The 17,118-nt window shown below is 40.8% G+C and overlaps 1 protein-coding gene across 1 annotated transcript in view; it reads right to left on the bottom strand.

Moving 5' to 3' along the window:
- adcy2b (adenylate cyclase 2b (brain)) overlaps positions 1–17,118 on the bottom strand; it is a 142,052-nt gene that overhangs the window by 96,255 nt on the left and 28,679 nt on the right. Inside the window, exon 3 of the mRNA XM_062030169.1 lies at positions 13,273–13,777. Coding sequence (XP_061886153.1) covers positions 13,273–13,777 — 505 coding nt within the window. The remainder of the gene's footprint in view (positions 1–13,272; positions 13,778–17,118) is intronic.

Raw genomic sequence — 17,118 nt, 5'->3', positions numbered from 1 at the left:
ACCAATCTGATGCAAACACCAACTGTGGTGCGTTCAGGGACTCTCTGGAAACAGACTGGAAGGCTCTCGTTGCCTTCGATTGGACTTTTACTGTACTCTCCGACTTGATCCAATACCGTCTCTGGTGTTTTATTTTGATCCAATACCGACTCTGGTGTTTTATTTTGCAGCCGCACTGCGTTGCCATGGTGTGTTCATCCTACTAAAAAGTAGTATTTTTTAAAATGACAACAAGCGAATGCTACAAAAAGCAAATGGCGGTAAGCCTGGTGGCACATGTCTGCTCATATGTTGACTTTTAAAAAGCCACTTTCCTCCACAGCGTGCCATGTCATTTCTAATGTCTGTCTGTTCTAATGCATTGTGTTTGCAGCCAGAGCAATTAACTCCCTCTTCATCCACTCCGGCTTCTGCAGCCATTACACAGCAGCACGATGGGACAAAGAGATGCATATTACTCTCACTTAGTCCACACAAATGTAGCCAGGTCCCAAGGCAGCATATCTGCACTTTTGACATTTGTTTTTTAGCAACAAGCTGCAACCTTACAAATAAATACAAACATCATTGATAGGAGTTTATCCCAAAACTCCTTCGTCTGAGTCAGTTCTTGTGTTTACATGAAAGTGTGAAAAGGACAATCAAGTATTTCTAACATCTTCATCAGACAGCAACTGCTTAGTGACTTTAAAGTGCTGCCTTGCAGGACTTTAAAGATTCTTTATTTTATTTGTATTTTTTTATTGGTTTGTGTTTCTTCCAATGATTGCAAATGCATTCTTTGCATGGCCTCAGGGTATCATTCCAACGGGGACATTGAAGCTGTGCATCAGCACAAATAGTCGCAAATAGAAGACAAATGTACGACGATACTAATAAAACACACAAAAAACAATCCGCGCTTGCTATTAGCCTGCAGCGCTTTTGGCTGCCGAGCTAACTAGCGCAGACACAAGGTTGCTGTTCTATTTTTCTAACCCCGCTACACCTCCTTGTGTTAAACGCAATTACTATACATTGATTACCCTCAATTCTGAACTATAAGCCGCTACTTTTTTCCCACACTTTGAACCCTGCGGCTTATAAAACGGCGCGGTAAATTCATTGATTTTTCTTCACTGACGGCCATATCGCAAGTAGTTTTAAAAAACAAGCAAATACACTGAAAAAGTCTGTTATTGTTCGTGCTATAGCGCCATCTTTTGGACGAGTTCGCTCACTGCAGGTGTTGCAAGTGTCCTTTTGTTGAGTGCTTTCAACCGGAAGTGCTGCTCCATCTTCTAGCCGTCTATTGCGTTTCTACTCGTATGGATTCTTCATTTACTACTATATATATCCAATATACCTAAAACAATTCATACTTAGTAATCCTTTCCATGTGTAATGTTTGTATGAGTGTTTTCATGCATATTTTTACGTGCTTTCATAATGTAATGAAGCTAACGATGTTAGTATTAGCTAATATGCTAACACGTTTACGAGTGTCTGTGTCACCGTGAAATTATTGAGTCTGTTTAGCTGATTGGAGAGCTAGCTTCCGCAGCTAGTGGCTCCATGACCATGACTTCTGTTTTGTTCCATCACCCGTTTTACTGCCGTGTTACAGACATAGTTTGGAAACAATTAAAGTATGTAAATAAATATTTACTATCCGCACCGCAGCTTATAACTTGGTGCGCTAATACATGGAAAAAATATTTTTTGCCTAAAACTCAGTGGGTGTGGCTTTATGCCGGTGCGCTCTATAGTCTGGAAAATATGGTACATGCATTTTAAAAACGACAGAACAATAAAGAGTAGTGAAAGATATTGACAACAAGCAAGACATAGTAAGGGAAGAAGACATGCTAACGGCTAAGCTATGTGTCAGAATCAGAGCACTAATGTGTATGTGGACTTGATAAAACATTTTATGGTAAGTCGGAGTTAAGTACTTTGAGGCTAAAACCACCGTGAACATGATTGTTTTCTCTTCTTTTAAATATACTTCCACTCGTTCCTCATCACATCACACTAACAAGTAAATTGTGGATTTTTCAAAATTATTTGATCATATTCTACATAATTTTGGCATAACTCAAGCATTTTCAAGCATAACAATGGTTATATGAACGACAATAGTATTGGTCACCAGATAAGTCCTATGTTTTATAATGAGGTGCACTATATTGGATTAGAAGGGTGTTATTCTGTGTCTAGGGGGCTCACATGACGTTAGGACCCTTATTTAGAAAGTTGAAACAAGGTTGTATGCTCTAGCTAAGAACATATACTCCATTTATAATGAATAATTACTACACTTAATTTACCACAGTCAGGCCCATAACTCAGGGCCCCCCATGGCTAAATTGGGGCCTTAAGCAGAATTGTCTGCCTCGCGCTGCTGGTATGAAATGCTCACCTTAAATGCAGCTTTCATTACACAGTAGCAGGAGTTGGTTGGGCTGGACGACCCAAAACCTGTCTGGCCTCACGTGGTATGAGACTGTAATCCACTGCCTGGAGGACAATAGGTTAGGGGCAGGGGACTAACAAACCGACTCCAAAAACTCCGGAAGCCAGTACTGGTGGAAGGGTGGGCTTTGGGCTAGCAACCCAAACCTGTAAAAAATATCTTATGCTACAGAAACATTGATGAAAAACTTTAAACCCCAACGTCTTGGAAAGGAAGCCTCTTCACTAAAGAGCAAATGACGATGTACATGGAAAACCGCAAGGAGACAGTGCGTCCGAAGCTTCTGAACCCACCAACATTGCTACATGGAACGTGAGGACTATGTACGCGGCCGGAAAGACGGCAGTAATCGCGGAGGAGATGAGGAGGTACAGACTATCTCTCCTTGGTCTGTGTGAAACCAGATGGCTCCAGTCAGGGCAGGTCAAGAATCCATACTGTACTCTGGACACCCAGAAGACTTGGCATCACACACAGAGGGAGTTGCGTTCATGCTCTCCACGGAGGCACAGAGGGCCCTCATCAGCTGGGAACCCGTCAACTCCAGGATTATCACAGCCAAATTCCAAACTACAACAGCAAACATCCAGCTGAAATTAAAACGCACAACACAGAGAGAAGGAAGAGTCAAATTGAACATACAGCAATTTCAAAATATAGGCACATCAGAACTGTACAAAGTCACACTACACAACCGCTTCCAAGCACTACAAGGTCTGCAAGAAACTCCTACATCAGTGGAGGATCAATGGAATAGTCTGAAAACCATATGGAAAGAGACATGTCAAGAAGTGGTAGGGAGAAGAAAGGGAAATAACAAACCGTGGCTTTCCATGGAAACGTTCAAGAAAGTAGGTGAGAGAAGGGGGAAAAAAAGGAGGTACTAAATAGAAGCAAAACCAGAGCAACAAAGGCCACAGCACAGAAAGAATATGAAGCAGCAAACAAAGAAGTGAAGAAAAGTGTCAGAAAGGACAAAAAGAAGTTCATTGAGGATTTGTCATAACAGGCAGAGGAGGCAACAGGGAAAAACTATCTCAAAGAACTTTACATAACTACAAAAAACTCATAGGCAAGTTTCAACAGTCACAATCACACATGACAAACACACAGGGTACACTACTCACAACCAAGGAGGACCAACTAAAGAGATAGACAGAACACTTTAGAGAACTGCTCAATAGACAACCCCCCAACTGACAGCAGAGATCCCACCAGACACAGACCTGTTGGGAATAAACTGCAACCAAGACAGAAATCAAGAAGGCCATCAGGGCCCTGAGAGGAGGCAAGGCAGAGGGGCCGGATGAGATCCCAGTTGAAGCCCTAAAGGCAGACATTGAAACCTCCACCAGCATGCTCTACCAACTCATGCAAACCATCTGGGAGGAAGAAAATGTCCCATCAGACTGGAGAGACGGCATCATTGTCAAGATTCCCAAGAAAGGAGACCTCAGGGAGTGCAAGAACTACTGAGGCATAATGCTGCTTTCAACGCCAGGGAAGGTGCTCAACCGCATCCTACTGGAGAATCCAAAAGGCAGTCGATGGGAAACTGAGGGAAAATCAGGCTGGTTTCAGGAACAACCGATCCTGTGCAGATCAAATAGCCACACTCAGGATGATCATTGAACAGTCAATCGAATGGAACTCTCCTGTCTACGTCAACTTCATTGATTTTGAAAAGGCTTTGGACAGTGGATCGGGAGATGCTGTGGAGAGTGATGGCTCACTGTGGCATTCCCCCAAAGTAGATTAACCTTATCAAGAACACCTACCGAGGGATGCGGTGCCGTGTCCTCCATGAAGGCTGCCTGTCAGAGCCCTTGGTGGTCCTGACTGGGGTGCGGCAGGGATGCATGCTCTCGCCCTTCCTGTTCAACCTCTGTATAGACTGGACCATGACAACCTCTGTATAGACTGGACCATGACAACCTCTGTATAGACTGGACCACGACAACCTCTGTATAGACTGGACCATGACAACCTCTGTATAGACTGGACCATGACAACCTCTGTATAGACTGGACCATGACAACCTCTGTATAGACTGGCCCATGACAACCTCTGTATAGACTGGCCCATGACAACCTCTGTATAGACTGGACCACGACAACCTCTGTATAGACTGGACCATGACAACCTCTGTATAGACTGGACCATGACAACCTCTGTATAGACTGGACCATGACAACCTCTGTATAGACTGGACCACGACAACCTCTGTATAGACTGGACCATGACAACCTCTGTATAGACTGGACCATGACAACCTCTGTATAGACTGGCCCATGACAACCTCTGTATAGACTGGACCATGACAACCTCTGTATAGACTGGACCACGACAACCTCTGTATAGACTGGACCACGACAACCTCTGTATAGACTGGACCACGACAACCTCTGTATAGACTGGACCATGACAACCTCTGTATAGACTGGACCATGACAACCTCTGTATAGACTGGCCCATGACAACCTCTGTATAGACTGGACCATGACAACCTCTGTATAGACTGGACCATGACAACCTCTGTATAGACTGGACCATGACACAAACAACAAGCAATAACCGAACCGGCGTACAGTGGAGCCTGACCAAGCAGTTGGAAGACCTGTATTTTGTTGATGATTTAGCACTCCTAGCACACACACACACCAACATATGTAGGAGCAATCATGCAAACTGGGGAAAACAAAATCAACAAATCAAAAACTAAGTTAATGCGTATCAACAACAAGAACAACTCCCCAATAAACATGGATCATAACCAGTTAGACGAGGTTGCCACCTTTACATACCTAGGGAGCATTATTGCTGTGGACGGAGGAACGGAGGAGGATGTCAGTGCCAGAATTGGAAAAGCAAGGACCACATTCATTATCTTAAATCAACTCAGGAAAGCAAAAAACATATCACTCAAGACCAAACTGCAAATTTTCAACTCAAACGTCAAATCCACCTTACTCTACAGTTCAGAAACCTGGAAGATCACCGCCAACATACTCAACAAAATACAGACATTCTTCAACCGCTGCCTCCGTCACCTCCGAGGTATCTACTGGCCTAACACCATCTCCAATGCCAACCTGTGGGACCTCACTAGACAAGACACAATAGAAACACAAATCAGGAGGAGGAAATGGAACTGGATTGGTCACAATTAGACACAATAGATGAATCAGGAAACATGGAACCCGCACGGCAAGAGGAAGAGAGGAAGGCCTAGAAGCCACCTGGAGAAGAACCACAGAACAGGAGCAGAAGGCACCAGGGCTGTCATGGCAACAACTGGATGGGAGGGCACAAGACCGGAGGGGATGGAGGAGTTTCATCAATGGCCTATGTTCCTCAGGGAATTTAAAGGCCTAAGTACGTAAGTGAGCAGAATTTTGGTCTAAAATGTACATTGCGATATATATTGCAGCCTCTTGTGATAATGAGTAAAATCACAATTATAATTGACAATAATAGCTATTAGAATTGATAATAGAACCATTTCCAAATAAGGCAAAAGGGCTCCTAATTTAGCTGCAGACGTATGCATGTTGCATCATTTCCAGTTGTATTGTTTTCTCAAAACTTGAATTACTAATTAATCTTCTTGTTAATGTACTGTTAAATGTACTTACTTTCTGTTATAACATTTGTTGGCTAACAACAATAGGCCAGCCAGGTATGACTAACAACAATGGACCAGCCAGGTATGACTAACAACAATGGACCAGCCAGGTATGACTAACAACAATGGACCAGCCAGGTATGACTAACAACAATGGACCAGCCAGGTATGACTAACAACAATGGACCAGCCAGGTATGACTAACAACAATGGACCAGCCAGGTATGACTAACAACAATGGACCAGCCAGGTATGACTAACAACAATGGGCCAGCCAGGTATGACTAACAACAATGGGACAGCCAGGTATGACTAACAACAATGGGACAGCCAGGTATGACTAACAACAATGGGACAGCCAGGTATGACTAACAACAATGGGACAGCCAGGTATGACTAACAACAATGGGACAGCCAGGTATGGCTAACAACAATGGACCAGCCAGGTATGACTAACAACAATGGACCAGCCAGGTATGACTAACAACAATGGCCCAGCCAGGTATGACTAACAACAATGGACCAGCCAGGTATGACTAACAACAATGGGACAGCCAGGTATGACTAACAACAATGGACCAGCCAGGTATGACTAACAACAATGGACCAGCCAGGTATGACTAACAACAATGGACCAGCCAGGTATGACTAACAACAATGGGACAGCCAGGTATGACTAACAACAATGGACCAGCCAGGTATGACTAACAACAATGGACCAGCCAGGTATGACTAACAACAATGGACCTGCCAGGTATGACTAACAACAATGGACCAGCCAGGTATGACTAACAACAATGGACCAGCCAGGTATGACTAACAACAATAGGCCAGCCAGGTATGACTAACAACAATGGGCCAGCCAGGTATGACTAACAACAATGGACCAGCCAGGTATGACTAACAACAATGGCCCAGCCAGGTATGACTAACAACAATGGACCAGCCAGGTATGACTAACAACAATGGGACAGCCAGGTATGACTAACAACAATGGACCAGCCAGGTATGACTAACAACAATGGCCCAGCCAGGTATGACTAACAACAATGGACCAGCCAGGTATGACTAACAACAATGGGACAGCCAGGTATGACTAACAACAATGGGACAGCCAGGTATGACTAACAACAATGGGACAGCCAGGTATGACTAACAACAATGGACCAGCCAGGTATGACTAACAACAATGGGCCAGCCAGGTATGACTAACAACAATGGACCAGCCAGGTATGACTAACAACAATGGACCAGCCAGGTATGACTAACAACAATGGCCCAGCCAGGTATGACTAACAACAATGGACCAGCCAGGTATGACTAACAACAATGGGCCAGCCAGGTATGACTAACAACAATGGACCAGCCAGGTATGACTAACAACAATGGACCAGCCAGGTATGACTAACAACAATGGGACAGCCAGGTATGACTAACAACAATGGACCAGCCAGGTATGACTAACAACAATGGCCCAGCCAGGTATGACTAACAACAATGGACCAGCCAGGTATGACTAACAACAATGGACCAGCCAGGTATGACTAACAACAATGGACCAGCCAGGTATGACTAACAACAATGGACCAGCCAGGTATGACTAACAACAATGGCCCAGCCAGGTATGACTAACAACAATGGACCAGCCAGGTATGACTAACAACAATGGGCCAGCCAGGTATGACTAACAACAATGGACCAGCCAGGTATGACTAACAACAATGGCCCAGCCAGGTATGACTAACAACAATGGACCAGCCAGGTATGACTAACAACAATGGGACAGCCAGGTATGACTAACAACAATGGGACAGCCAGGTATGACTAACAACAATGGGACAGCCAGGTATGACTAACAACAATGGCCCAGCCAGGTATGACTAACAACAATGGACCAGCCAGGTATGACTAACAACAATGGGACAGCCAGGTATGACTAACAACAATGGGACAGCCAGGTATGACTAACAACAATGGGACAGCCAGGTATGACTAACAACAATGGGACAGCCAGGTATGACTAACAACAATGGGACAGCCAGGTATGACTAACAACAATGGACCAGCCAGGTATGACTAACAACAATGGGCCAGCCAGGTATGACTAACAACAATGGACCAGCCAGGTATGACTAACAACAATGGACCAGCCAGGTATGACTAACAACAATGGACCAGCCAGGTATGACTAACAACAATGGGCCAGCCAGGTATGACTAACAACAATGGACCAGCCAGGTATGACTAACAACAATGGGACAGCCAGGTATGACTAACAACAATGGGACAGCCAGGTATGACTAACAACAATGGACCAGCCAGGTATGACTAACAACAATGGGCCAGCCAGGTATGACTAACAACAATGGACCAGCCAGGTATGACTAACAACAATGGCCCAGCCAGGTATGACTAAGAAAACCCCAACTGAACACACCTAAACATGAACAAATCTACTTTTTCATTCCCACCCTGAACACTGCAGATAAGCTTTGGAAGGAAACGAGAGACTTCCTCAGACGAACACACCCAACCATGAGAGCACGTACAGTACATGTTGGTGTACAGTATCCATCAGCATCAAACATGAGCACGTACAGTACATGTTGGTGTACAGTATCCATCAGCATCAAACATGAGAGCACGTACAGTACATGTTGGTGTACAGTATCCATCAGCATCAAACATGAGAGCACGTACAGTACATGTTGGTGTACAGTATCCATCAGCATCAAACATGAGAGCACGTACAGTACATGTTGGTGTACAGTATCCATCAGCATCAAGTCCACAGTCACTCACTCACCGCCCTCATCTACCAGGACAGATAAAAGCCTCCATTTTAAGAGCATTAGTGCCGCTTTGGTGACGTTTCTGGAAGCTTACGACGACAAACTATTTCTGCATTTATTCCTGCCATTCTTCTCAACACACACACGCACACGCACACGCACGCGCACACACACACACACACATTCTTGTATGTGTTACCTTCTTGAGACCTGAGAAAAATGCCTCCCTCTTTAGGACCAGCCTTTCTAGATATATAAAGAAGTGTATTTACAACATTAATAATATATACATACTATGCACATATAAAAAAAGTACGTTTTTAGGTATTTTTTTGAATTTGTTTGTTTGTAATTGTTTTTTAATCTTCATTATTTACTTTGTTATTACAGTATGTGTCTATATACTTTATTTATTGATTGATTTTTATTGATTTTGGCCAAAGGGTGCACATTTCAATTTCTTACACACACTTGTTATTTCATATGTTGACCAGAGGGGGAGCACTTTTAAAAGCGACACACAGTCAATTTAAAAAAATCCCTCCTTTTTGGGACCACAATCATTTTGACCAGCAGGGGTGCAAATGAGACCTGTATTTTTTTGTTTTTTTGTAATGTGCTTAAGGCCGATGACAAAGGAGTCGGGGACCACAGATGGCCCCTGTGCCGCACTTTGGGCAACCCAGCTGTAGAAGCTAACTGTTAATGGCCACTATAGTCTTAGTAGTGTGGTGTATTTGTTCATCCTATGGTCACATATGGGTTGTCTTACATCAGCACAGGAAGTGGTCAAATCAGCCGTTCACCTGGCGGGTTTTTTTCCGGGGATGAATAGAGAAGTCCTTCTTTATCTTGTTTGATCATAAATTGCTGCCTTTTGCACCTGTCAATGTTTACTTTTGTATGCACAGTAAATCAACAAAAAAATCCTGACTTTGGAGCAATGTTCACGGACTCTAGTATTTGGCTCTATATTAGATGCAATGTTATTGGGACCATGATTTATGTCATCACTTGTTCACACCTCCTCATACGGAAGAAACTTTTCCTTCTTCATGTCTCAAGAAGGTTAGAAATACAAGAACACACACACACACACACACATACACACACACACACACACATACACACACACACACTTGTATTGTTTGATGGGTCCAAATTGTAAAAGTAATGAGTAGCAGCACAAGTTCAGGGGAAGTAAATTGAGGTGATGAAATGTATTGATTAATCTCCAATAGAAGTAAGATGATTGAATGGGACTATTTAGGACTGTTTTGTCCAAAGAATGGGGGAAAAGCTGACCATAATAAAAGGGAATAAGTGTGTGTATACAGTGCATTTGCGTGGACAATGGAGAGTGTTTATGGTCCAAACAATAGTTTTCACTTGACAAAGGCATCGCCGCCCACGCAGCCGTGAACTGCTCTCCTAAACCACTTGGCCAACACACTGTTGGGATTTCTAAAGTGGCGCTCATCACCCTCTTATGTTGGCGTACATCATTAAAGGCAAAAAACCAAACATCAGTCACGTATGTCACACACTGACCACGCCATGTTAAAGTAAAGGCGCCTGCAGGGATTGCAGGAATTCATGCCAGCAGACAAAAGACCATCCATCCATTTTCTACCGCTTATTATTATTAATTGTAACTTGATTAAACATACACCTGCTTTAAAGTACTTAGATTTGTCAATCAGCACAATGTTCATGTGTAATGTTGTTGGTTGTGAACTGAGCACGTTTCAACCTGACACTCATCCAACTAACGGTGCTCCAAAAAGGGTCAACGAGGATAATACACCATGTTGGATGTAAAGAACATACAAACTATTTATTGGATCGAGAATATTGACTTTCAATGATGTACAAAGCAAACTATAACCTGCCAGCCAAGAAGGTACAACAATTCTCTCAACAAAAGAATGGAAATGTAACATTTGTATGCACGCACAACGCTAAAGACTTTTAGCATATCAGTATGTGGAATTAAATGATGGAATGGATCATTATCATTTATTGACTTTATTACATTTCATTTTTTAGTATCAAATGGTTCAAATCGGTCAAAAATGTTTATAGTTTGAATGAGGATTTTATTTTAAATTTCAGGAAAATTGATGCTTTTTAAATCTTTTCCGTTATAAACAAACAAATAATGTTAATGAAGTTATTTTTTTGTTGTAAGCTGATCTATATTTAAGTTTTGTTTTCTTTCATATTAATGTAGATACAATGTTATACGGAGGTGTACTTACAACAATTTTATAGACAAATAACACTGTTTGTATTTGCGCAGAGTGGGGGACATGTTTTCTTCTTCCTCGTGGGGGTGTAACAGTCGTATGGTTTCTTCATTCATCACTCCAAGCAACGATTGTGACTTTTACAATATAACTACAACATTTCTTACTTACTAAACTGTCCCATGTGTGATGTCTGTCGGAGTGTTTTCATGTTCATGCTATCGTAATGTTATGAAGCTAGCGTCATTAGCATTAGCTAATATGCTAACACATTTACGTTTTGATTGATTGATTGACTTAAACTTTTATTAGTAGATTGCACAGTACAGTACATATTCTGTACAACTGACCACTAAATGGTAACACCCCAATAAGTTTTTCAACTTGTTTAAGTCGGGGTCCACGTTAATCAATTCATGGTAATTTGGTAACGTGTTAGCATATTATATAGTGTTAGTATTATTGACTTACAACAACATTCTTTTCGTATTGTTTCAGTTTGACAAATTCCTCATTTAATTCATTAAGACTTCAGCATGGAGTTATTGAGTCCGTTTAGCTGATCGGAGAGCTAGCTTCTGCAGCTAGTGAGTCCATGACAATCATTTCTGTTTTGTCTGATCTGCTGTTTTACTGCCGTTATACAGACACCATTTGGAAACAATTAAGGTATGTAAATAGATATTTACAGAATCTTTCTGTGTAAATAAGTCATTTCACGACGTATATATGTGCAGCTTATGGTCCGGTGCGGCTAATATATGGAAACATTTTTTTTTCTAACAATTTTTGGGTGCGGCTTTTATAACGGTGCGCTCTGTAGTCGGGAAAATGCGGTACCAATAGATCAACTTCAGATCTATCCTTCGCCATAAAGTTTTTTTTTATGTTTTATACCTTTTTTTTCCCAAAGACAACCCTGTTTTTTATGGCAAAAACACAAAATAAGCAATATTTCCCTCAAAATGGAATATCTGACGTGATGTCATTGGAGCCACAAATTGGTCAATAAATGATAACAACATTGCTTGTGGTTCATTATTATGACACTAAAAACAATCTTACTAAAGATCTTGAGGATCCAAAAGGCCCCCCACTCATAAAAGTGTAAAACAATTAGTCATACTTCAATAAATATTTCTTCTTACTTTCAACACGTAAATCAACTTCTGAATAATGCGTTGTTTATAAGTTATTATTTTTTGAGGAATGACAGTTTTAAAGGTATTATTGTCAATATTGCAATTATTTTCATTACATTGTACCTGTTAGCTTTTTATTTTTGGTGGTAATATCATTTTGAAAATAGGCTGCGGCCACTACAGAAATGAGCTGCAGGTTTCACTTCACACTGACAAAGACATTTGGAAAAGCCGTCTGTTTGGTAGTTTGTATTCAAATGATTAGAAGGACACGATTGTTGCTGCCCTTGCTTTTTCTTGAAGTACACCTCTTTATTTTTGTTTTATTACGTTTTTTGGAGAGAGCGAGTTTTTCCTGTATTCAAAATATGAGATATTCATAATAGTTTTGCCTCAAATATTGTGGTTAATTAGGTGGCAACTTGTCCGGGGTGTACCCCGCCTTGCAGCTGAGATAGGCTCCAGCACCCCCCCGCCACCCCGAAAGGGACAAGCGGTAGAAAATGGATGGATGGACAGTTCATACATGGCGATAACAAAGAAAATGATGATTTATACCTTTAATAGAGATCCTGTTACCACCTTCTGAATACATTCTGACATGGACTAACTTCCTTTAGTCACCTTTAATCCACTATGGTCATGCTGCCTGAGGCTCAGCCAATCAGTGGCCATGATGCTGAACAGTGCGCTCTGATTGGCTACTGTAGTATTGATGTTTTTAGGTCATTTAGCCATTTCTTTGCTTGATTTTTGGCCCACAACCTTAAGAAAATGTGCGATATGCTGAAGCGGCAAAGGACGACTCTATTCCATTATTTCTGTGTATTTGATCATTACATGAACAAATACTGACATCATTGTTTTACCATAACAATAGTTTGTGTTTGGTTGTGCAAGTTTCACAGCAATAAAATCCTATTTCTTGTTCAAATGTGACTGAGTGTATTAAGAATGGTGGAAGGCAGCTCTCATGAAAAGTTGGACAAGTACTCATTTCCTCACTCACCAGTCCCGAGGCGAAGAAGACCACCAGCAGCGCCAGGCAGGTTCCCATGACGATGAGCAGCAGGAAGACGACGAGCGGATGCTGCTGGCTCATGCGGTTGTAGGACTCGTAGAGCCAGTCCTGGGGCTTCTCCGCCTCCGTGGCCGCCTCGCCTTGGAAGCCCTCTGCTCCCAGGCTGTCGGGACCCTCGCCGCTCTCGCCGCCATCGCTCTTCTCCAGCAGGTAGCGTCCGCGGCTCCACAGGGCCTCCTCCCACATGGGTCCTTTTCCTCCCAAAAAGTTTGCTCCAATGTGACAGATGAACAAGATGCCAGCACTTCCTCCCTCACATCTTCTCAGGACTGCATTATTAGAAGGGGCTCTTTTTTTTTTTGGAGGAGGAGGAAGGGGGCGTGGGGGTGTTCTACCACCTCTTGTTTGGCGTATAAAGTGGCTCGGTGGCAGCAGGCAGCATGTTGACAGCATGAGGTGCAGATGAGGACTGGGAGGGAGGGAATGTGTGGAGCTGGGAGGGAGGGAAAAGAGTGTGTGAAAGGAAAGAGAGAGAGGGTGTGTACCAATGTGGGGGAGCGGGGGGGAGAAAGTGTGTGTGTGTGTGTATGTGTTCTTGTATTTCTGCCCTTCTTGAGACATGAAGAAGGAAAAGTATCTTTGTGATGACATAAATCAATAACATTGCATCTAATAGACAATGTCTCATTTGTGGTGACATCCATCAAAATGAGGGCGCTCCCAAAAAGGAGGGACTGTGTGTCGCTTTTAAAAGTGCTCCCCCTCTGGTCAACACATGAAATAACAAGTGTGTGTAAACATTTGAAATGCTCCCCCTCTGGTTAACATATGAAATAACAAGTGTGTGTAAGAAATGCGCCCCCTTTGGCCCAAAAATAAATAAATAAAATAAATAAAATAATTTAAAAAAAAAAAAATATATATATATATATATATATATATACAGTATATACCGTATTTTTTGGGGTATAAGTGGCACCGGCCGAAAATGCATAATACAGAAGGGAAAAAACATATATAAGTCGCACTGGAGTATAAATCACATTTTTTGGGGAAATGTATTTGATAAAAGCCAACAGCAAGAATAGACATTAGAAAGGCAATTTAAAATAAATCAAGAATAGTGAACAACAGGCTGAATAAGTGTACGTTATATGAGGCATAAATAACCAACTGGTATGTTAACGTAACATATTATGGTAAGAGTCATTCAAATAACTATAACACATAGAACATGCTATACGTTTACCAAACAATCTGTCACTCCTAATCGCTAAATCCCATGAAATCTTATACGTCTACTCCAGGGGTCGGCAACCCAAAAATGTTGAAAGAGCCATATTGGACCAAAAATACAAAAACAAATCTGTCTGGAGCCGCAAAAAATGAAAAGCCATATTACATACAGATAGTGTGTCATGAGATATAAATTGAATTAAGAGGACTTAAAGGAAACTAAATTACCTCAAATATAGCTACAAATGAGGCATAATTATGCAATATGTACATATAGCTAGCCTAAATAGCATGTTAGCATCGATTAGCTTGCAGTCAAGCAGTGACCAAATATGTCTGATTAGCACTCCACACAAGTCAACATCAACAAAACTCACCTTTGTGCATTCAGGCACAACGTTAAAAGTTTGGTGGACAAAATGAGACAGAAAAAGAAGTGGCATAAAACACGTCCTGGAAAGTCGGAGAAATTGTACATGTAAACAACTACGGTGAGTTCAAGGACCGCCAAAATTAGTAGGACAAAACGGCGCTCGCCAAACACTTGAATCAGTGAAGCATGTTTAATACAAACAGTGTGTTTTATAACAATTAGGGAGGTTTGTGTCATGTTTGTCCTCCTACAGAAACCATATTCAAACTAAAAATATATTTTTTTCCCCTCATCTTTTTCCATTTTTCATACATTTTTGAAAAAGCTCCAGAGAGCCACTAGGGCGGCGCTAAAGAGCCGCATGCGGCTCTAGAGCCGCGGGTTGCCGACCCCTGGTCTAGTCTCTTACGTGAATGAGATAAATAATATTATTTGATATTTTACGCTAATGTGTTAATCATTTCACACATAAGTCGCTCCTGAGTATAAGTCACACCCCTGGCCAAACTATGAAAAAAATTGTGACTTATAGTCCGAAAAATACGGTATATATATATATATATATATATATATATATATATATATATATATATATATATATATATATATATATATATATATATATATATATATATATATATATATATATATATATATATATATATATATAGACATACTGTAATAATAATTAAGTAAATAATGAAGATTAAAAAACAATTACAAACAAAAAATTCAACAAAAAAAAAAGAACTAAAAGCAGTCTTTTTCTCACAATGTGTCGACATTTTTCTTATAATATTGAGAACAATTTCTCAAATTCTTTCTGTTTCTGTAATATTGCAATATTTTCTCATAAAATTGTTACTTTTTAATGCACAATGGCGACATTTGTCATGTAAAATTCTGACTTTTATCGCAATATCGCCAATTTTGTTGTTGTTCTTGTAAAATAGTGAATTTTTTTTGGTAAAATTCAGATTATTATAATATTGCCAAAATGTTTAAGTTTTCTTAGAAAATTGACCTTTTGTCGAGTAAAATTCCAACTCTTTTCATAAAATTGGCAAAAGTTTAAGTTTTTCTTGTAAAATTCCAACTTTTATCATAATATTGCACAAATGTTCAGTTTTTCTTGTCAAAATTATGACATTTATTATACTACTGCCCAAATTATATTTTTTCTTGTGAAATTGTGACCTTTTTCTTGTGAAAATCCAAATAATTTTTTACAACAAGCTTTTTTGTATGTGCATAGTATGTATATATTATTAATGTTGTAAATACACTTCTTTATATATCCAGAAAGGCTGGTCCTAAAGAGGGAGGCATCTTTCTCAGGTCTCAAGAAGGTAACACATACAAGAATGTGTGTGTGTGTGTGTGTGTGTGTGTGTGTGTGTGTGTGTGTGTGTGTGTGTGTGCGTGCGTGCGTGCTTGCGTGTGTGTGTGTGTGTGTGTGTGTGTGCGTGTGTGTGAGGGAGACAGAAGATGGTGTGGAGTTGGAAGAGGACAGGATTGAAAAAGGAGATAATAAATGAAAAGAAAAGAATGAAATGTCAAATAGCAGCAGCATTAAAAAGGTGGGCAAGGGGAAGAATGGAGAGGAAAAGGAAGGGGAAACAAAGTCAGGAAGGTTAAAAAAAGCCTCAGAAAGTGAGCACTTCAAAAGCTGATAATGAGGAAAAAGTGAAGTATGTGATGATGGCTTGTGTCAAAAAATAGAATAAGTTTAGTTGATCTCAAATCAAAGAATAAATGTGTTCTTTTAAAAAGTAACTAGGGTTCCTTGTTGATTTACCAAAAATGTAAGTGAATTACTAACGGACATACTCTGAAATAAATGTCATTAATAACTAAAACACGTCATAAATGCGTCAACTAACTTCAAATAGCTGGCATTTGCAGTCGAGAGACGTTTCATGAGAGCAGAGTGTACCTTTAAAAGGCGGTGCTTGTTGCCAAGTGACGTCAGCGAGTCCGCACTCAGATGCTATCTTGTTAACTTAGCTCGGCAGTACTTTTATAATAATAATAATAATAATGGATTAGATTTTATATCGCAATCTTTTCACTGGATTGTGTTTTCTCTGATGTGCTTCCATGGCTGTCATGTCTACAAACGGGGTATTGTTTGGATTGTCACTTCAATTTGTTGTTCATTCATGTCATTATTAGTGTGGGTTTGTGTGCATGTATTATTGTGTTGCGTCCTCCTTTTTCATATC

The sequence above is a fragment of the Entelurus aequoreus genome, linkage group LG20 (genome assembly GCF_033978785.1).
Source record: "Entelurus aequoreus isolate RoL-2023_Sb linkage group LG20, RoL_Eaeq_v1.1, whole genome shotgun sequence".
In the NCBI taxonomy this organism is placed as follows: Eukaryota; Metazoa; Chordata; class Actinopteri; order Syngnathiformes; family Syngnathidae; genus Entelurus; species Entelurus aequoreus.
This window is presented reverse-complemented; position numbering and strand designations above follow the sequence as displayed.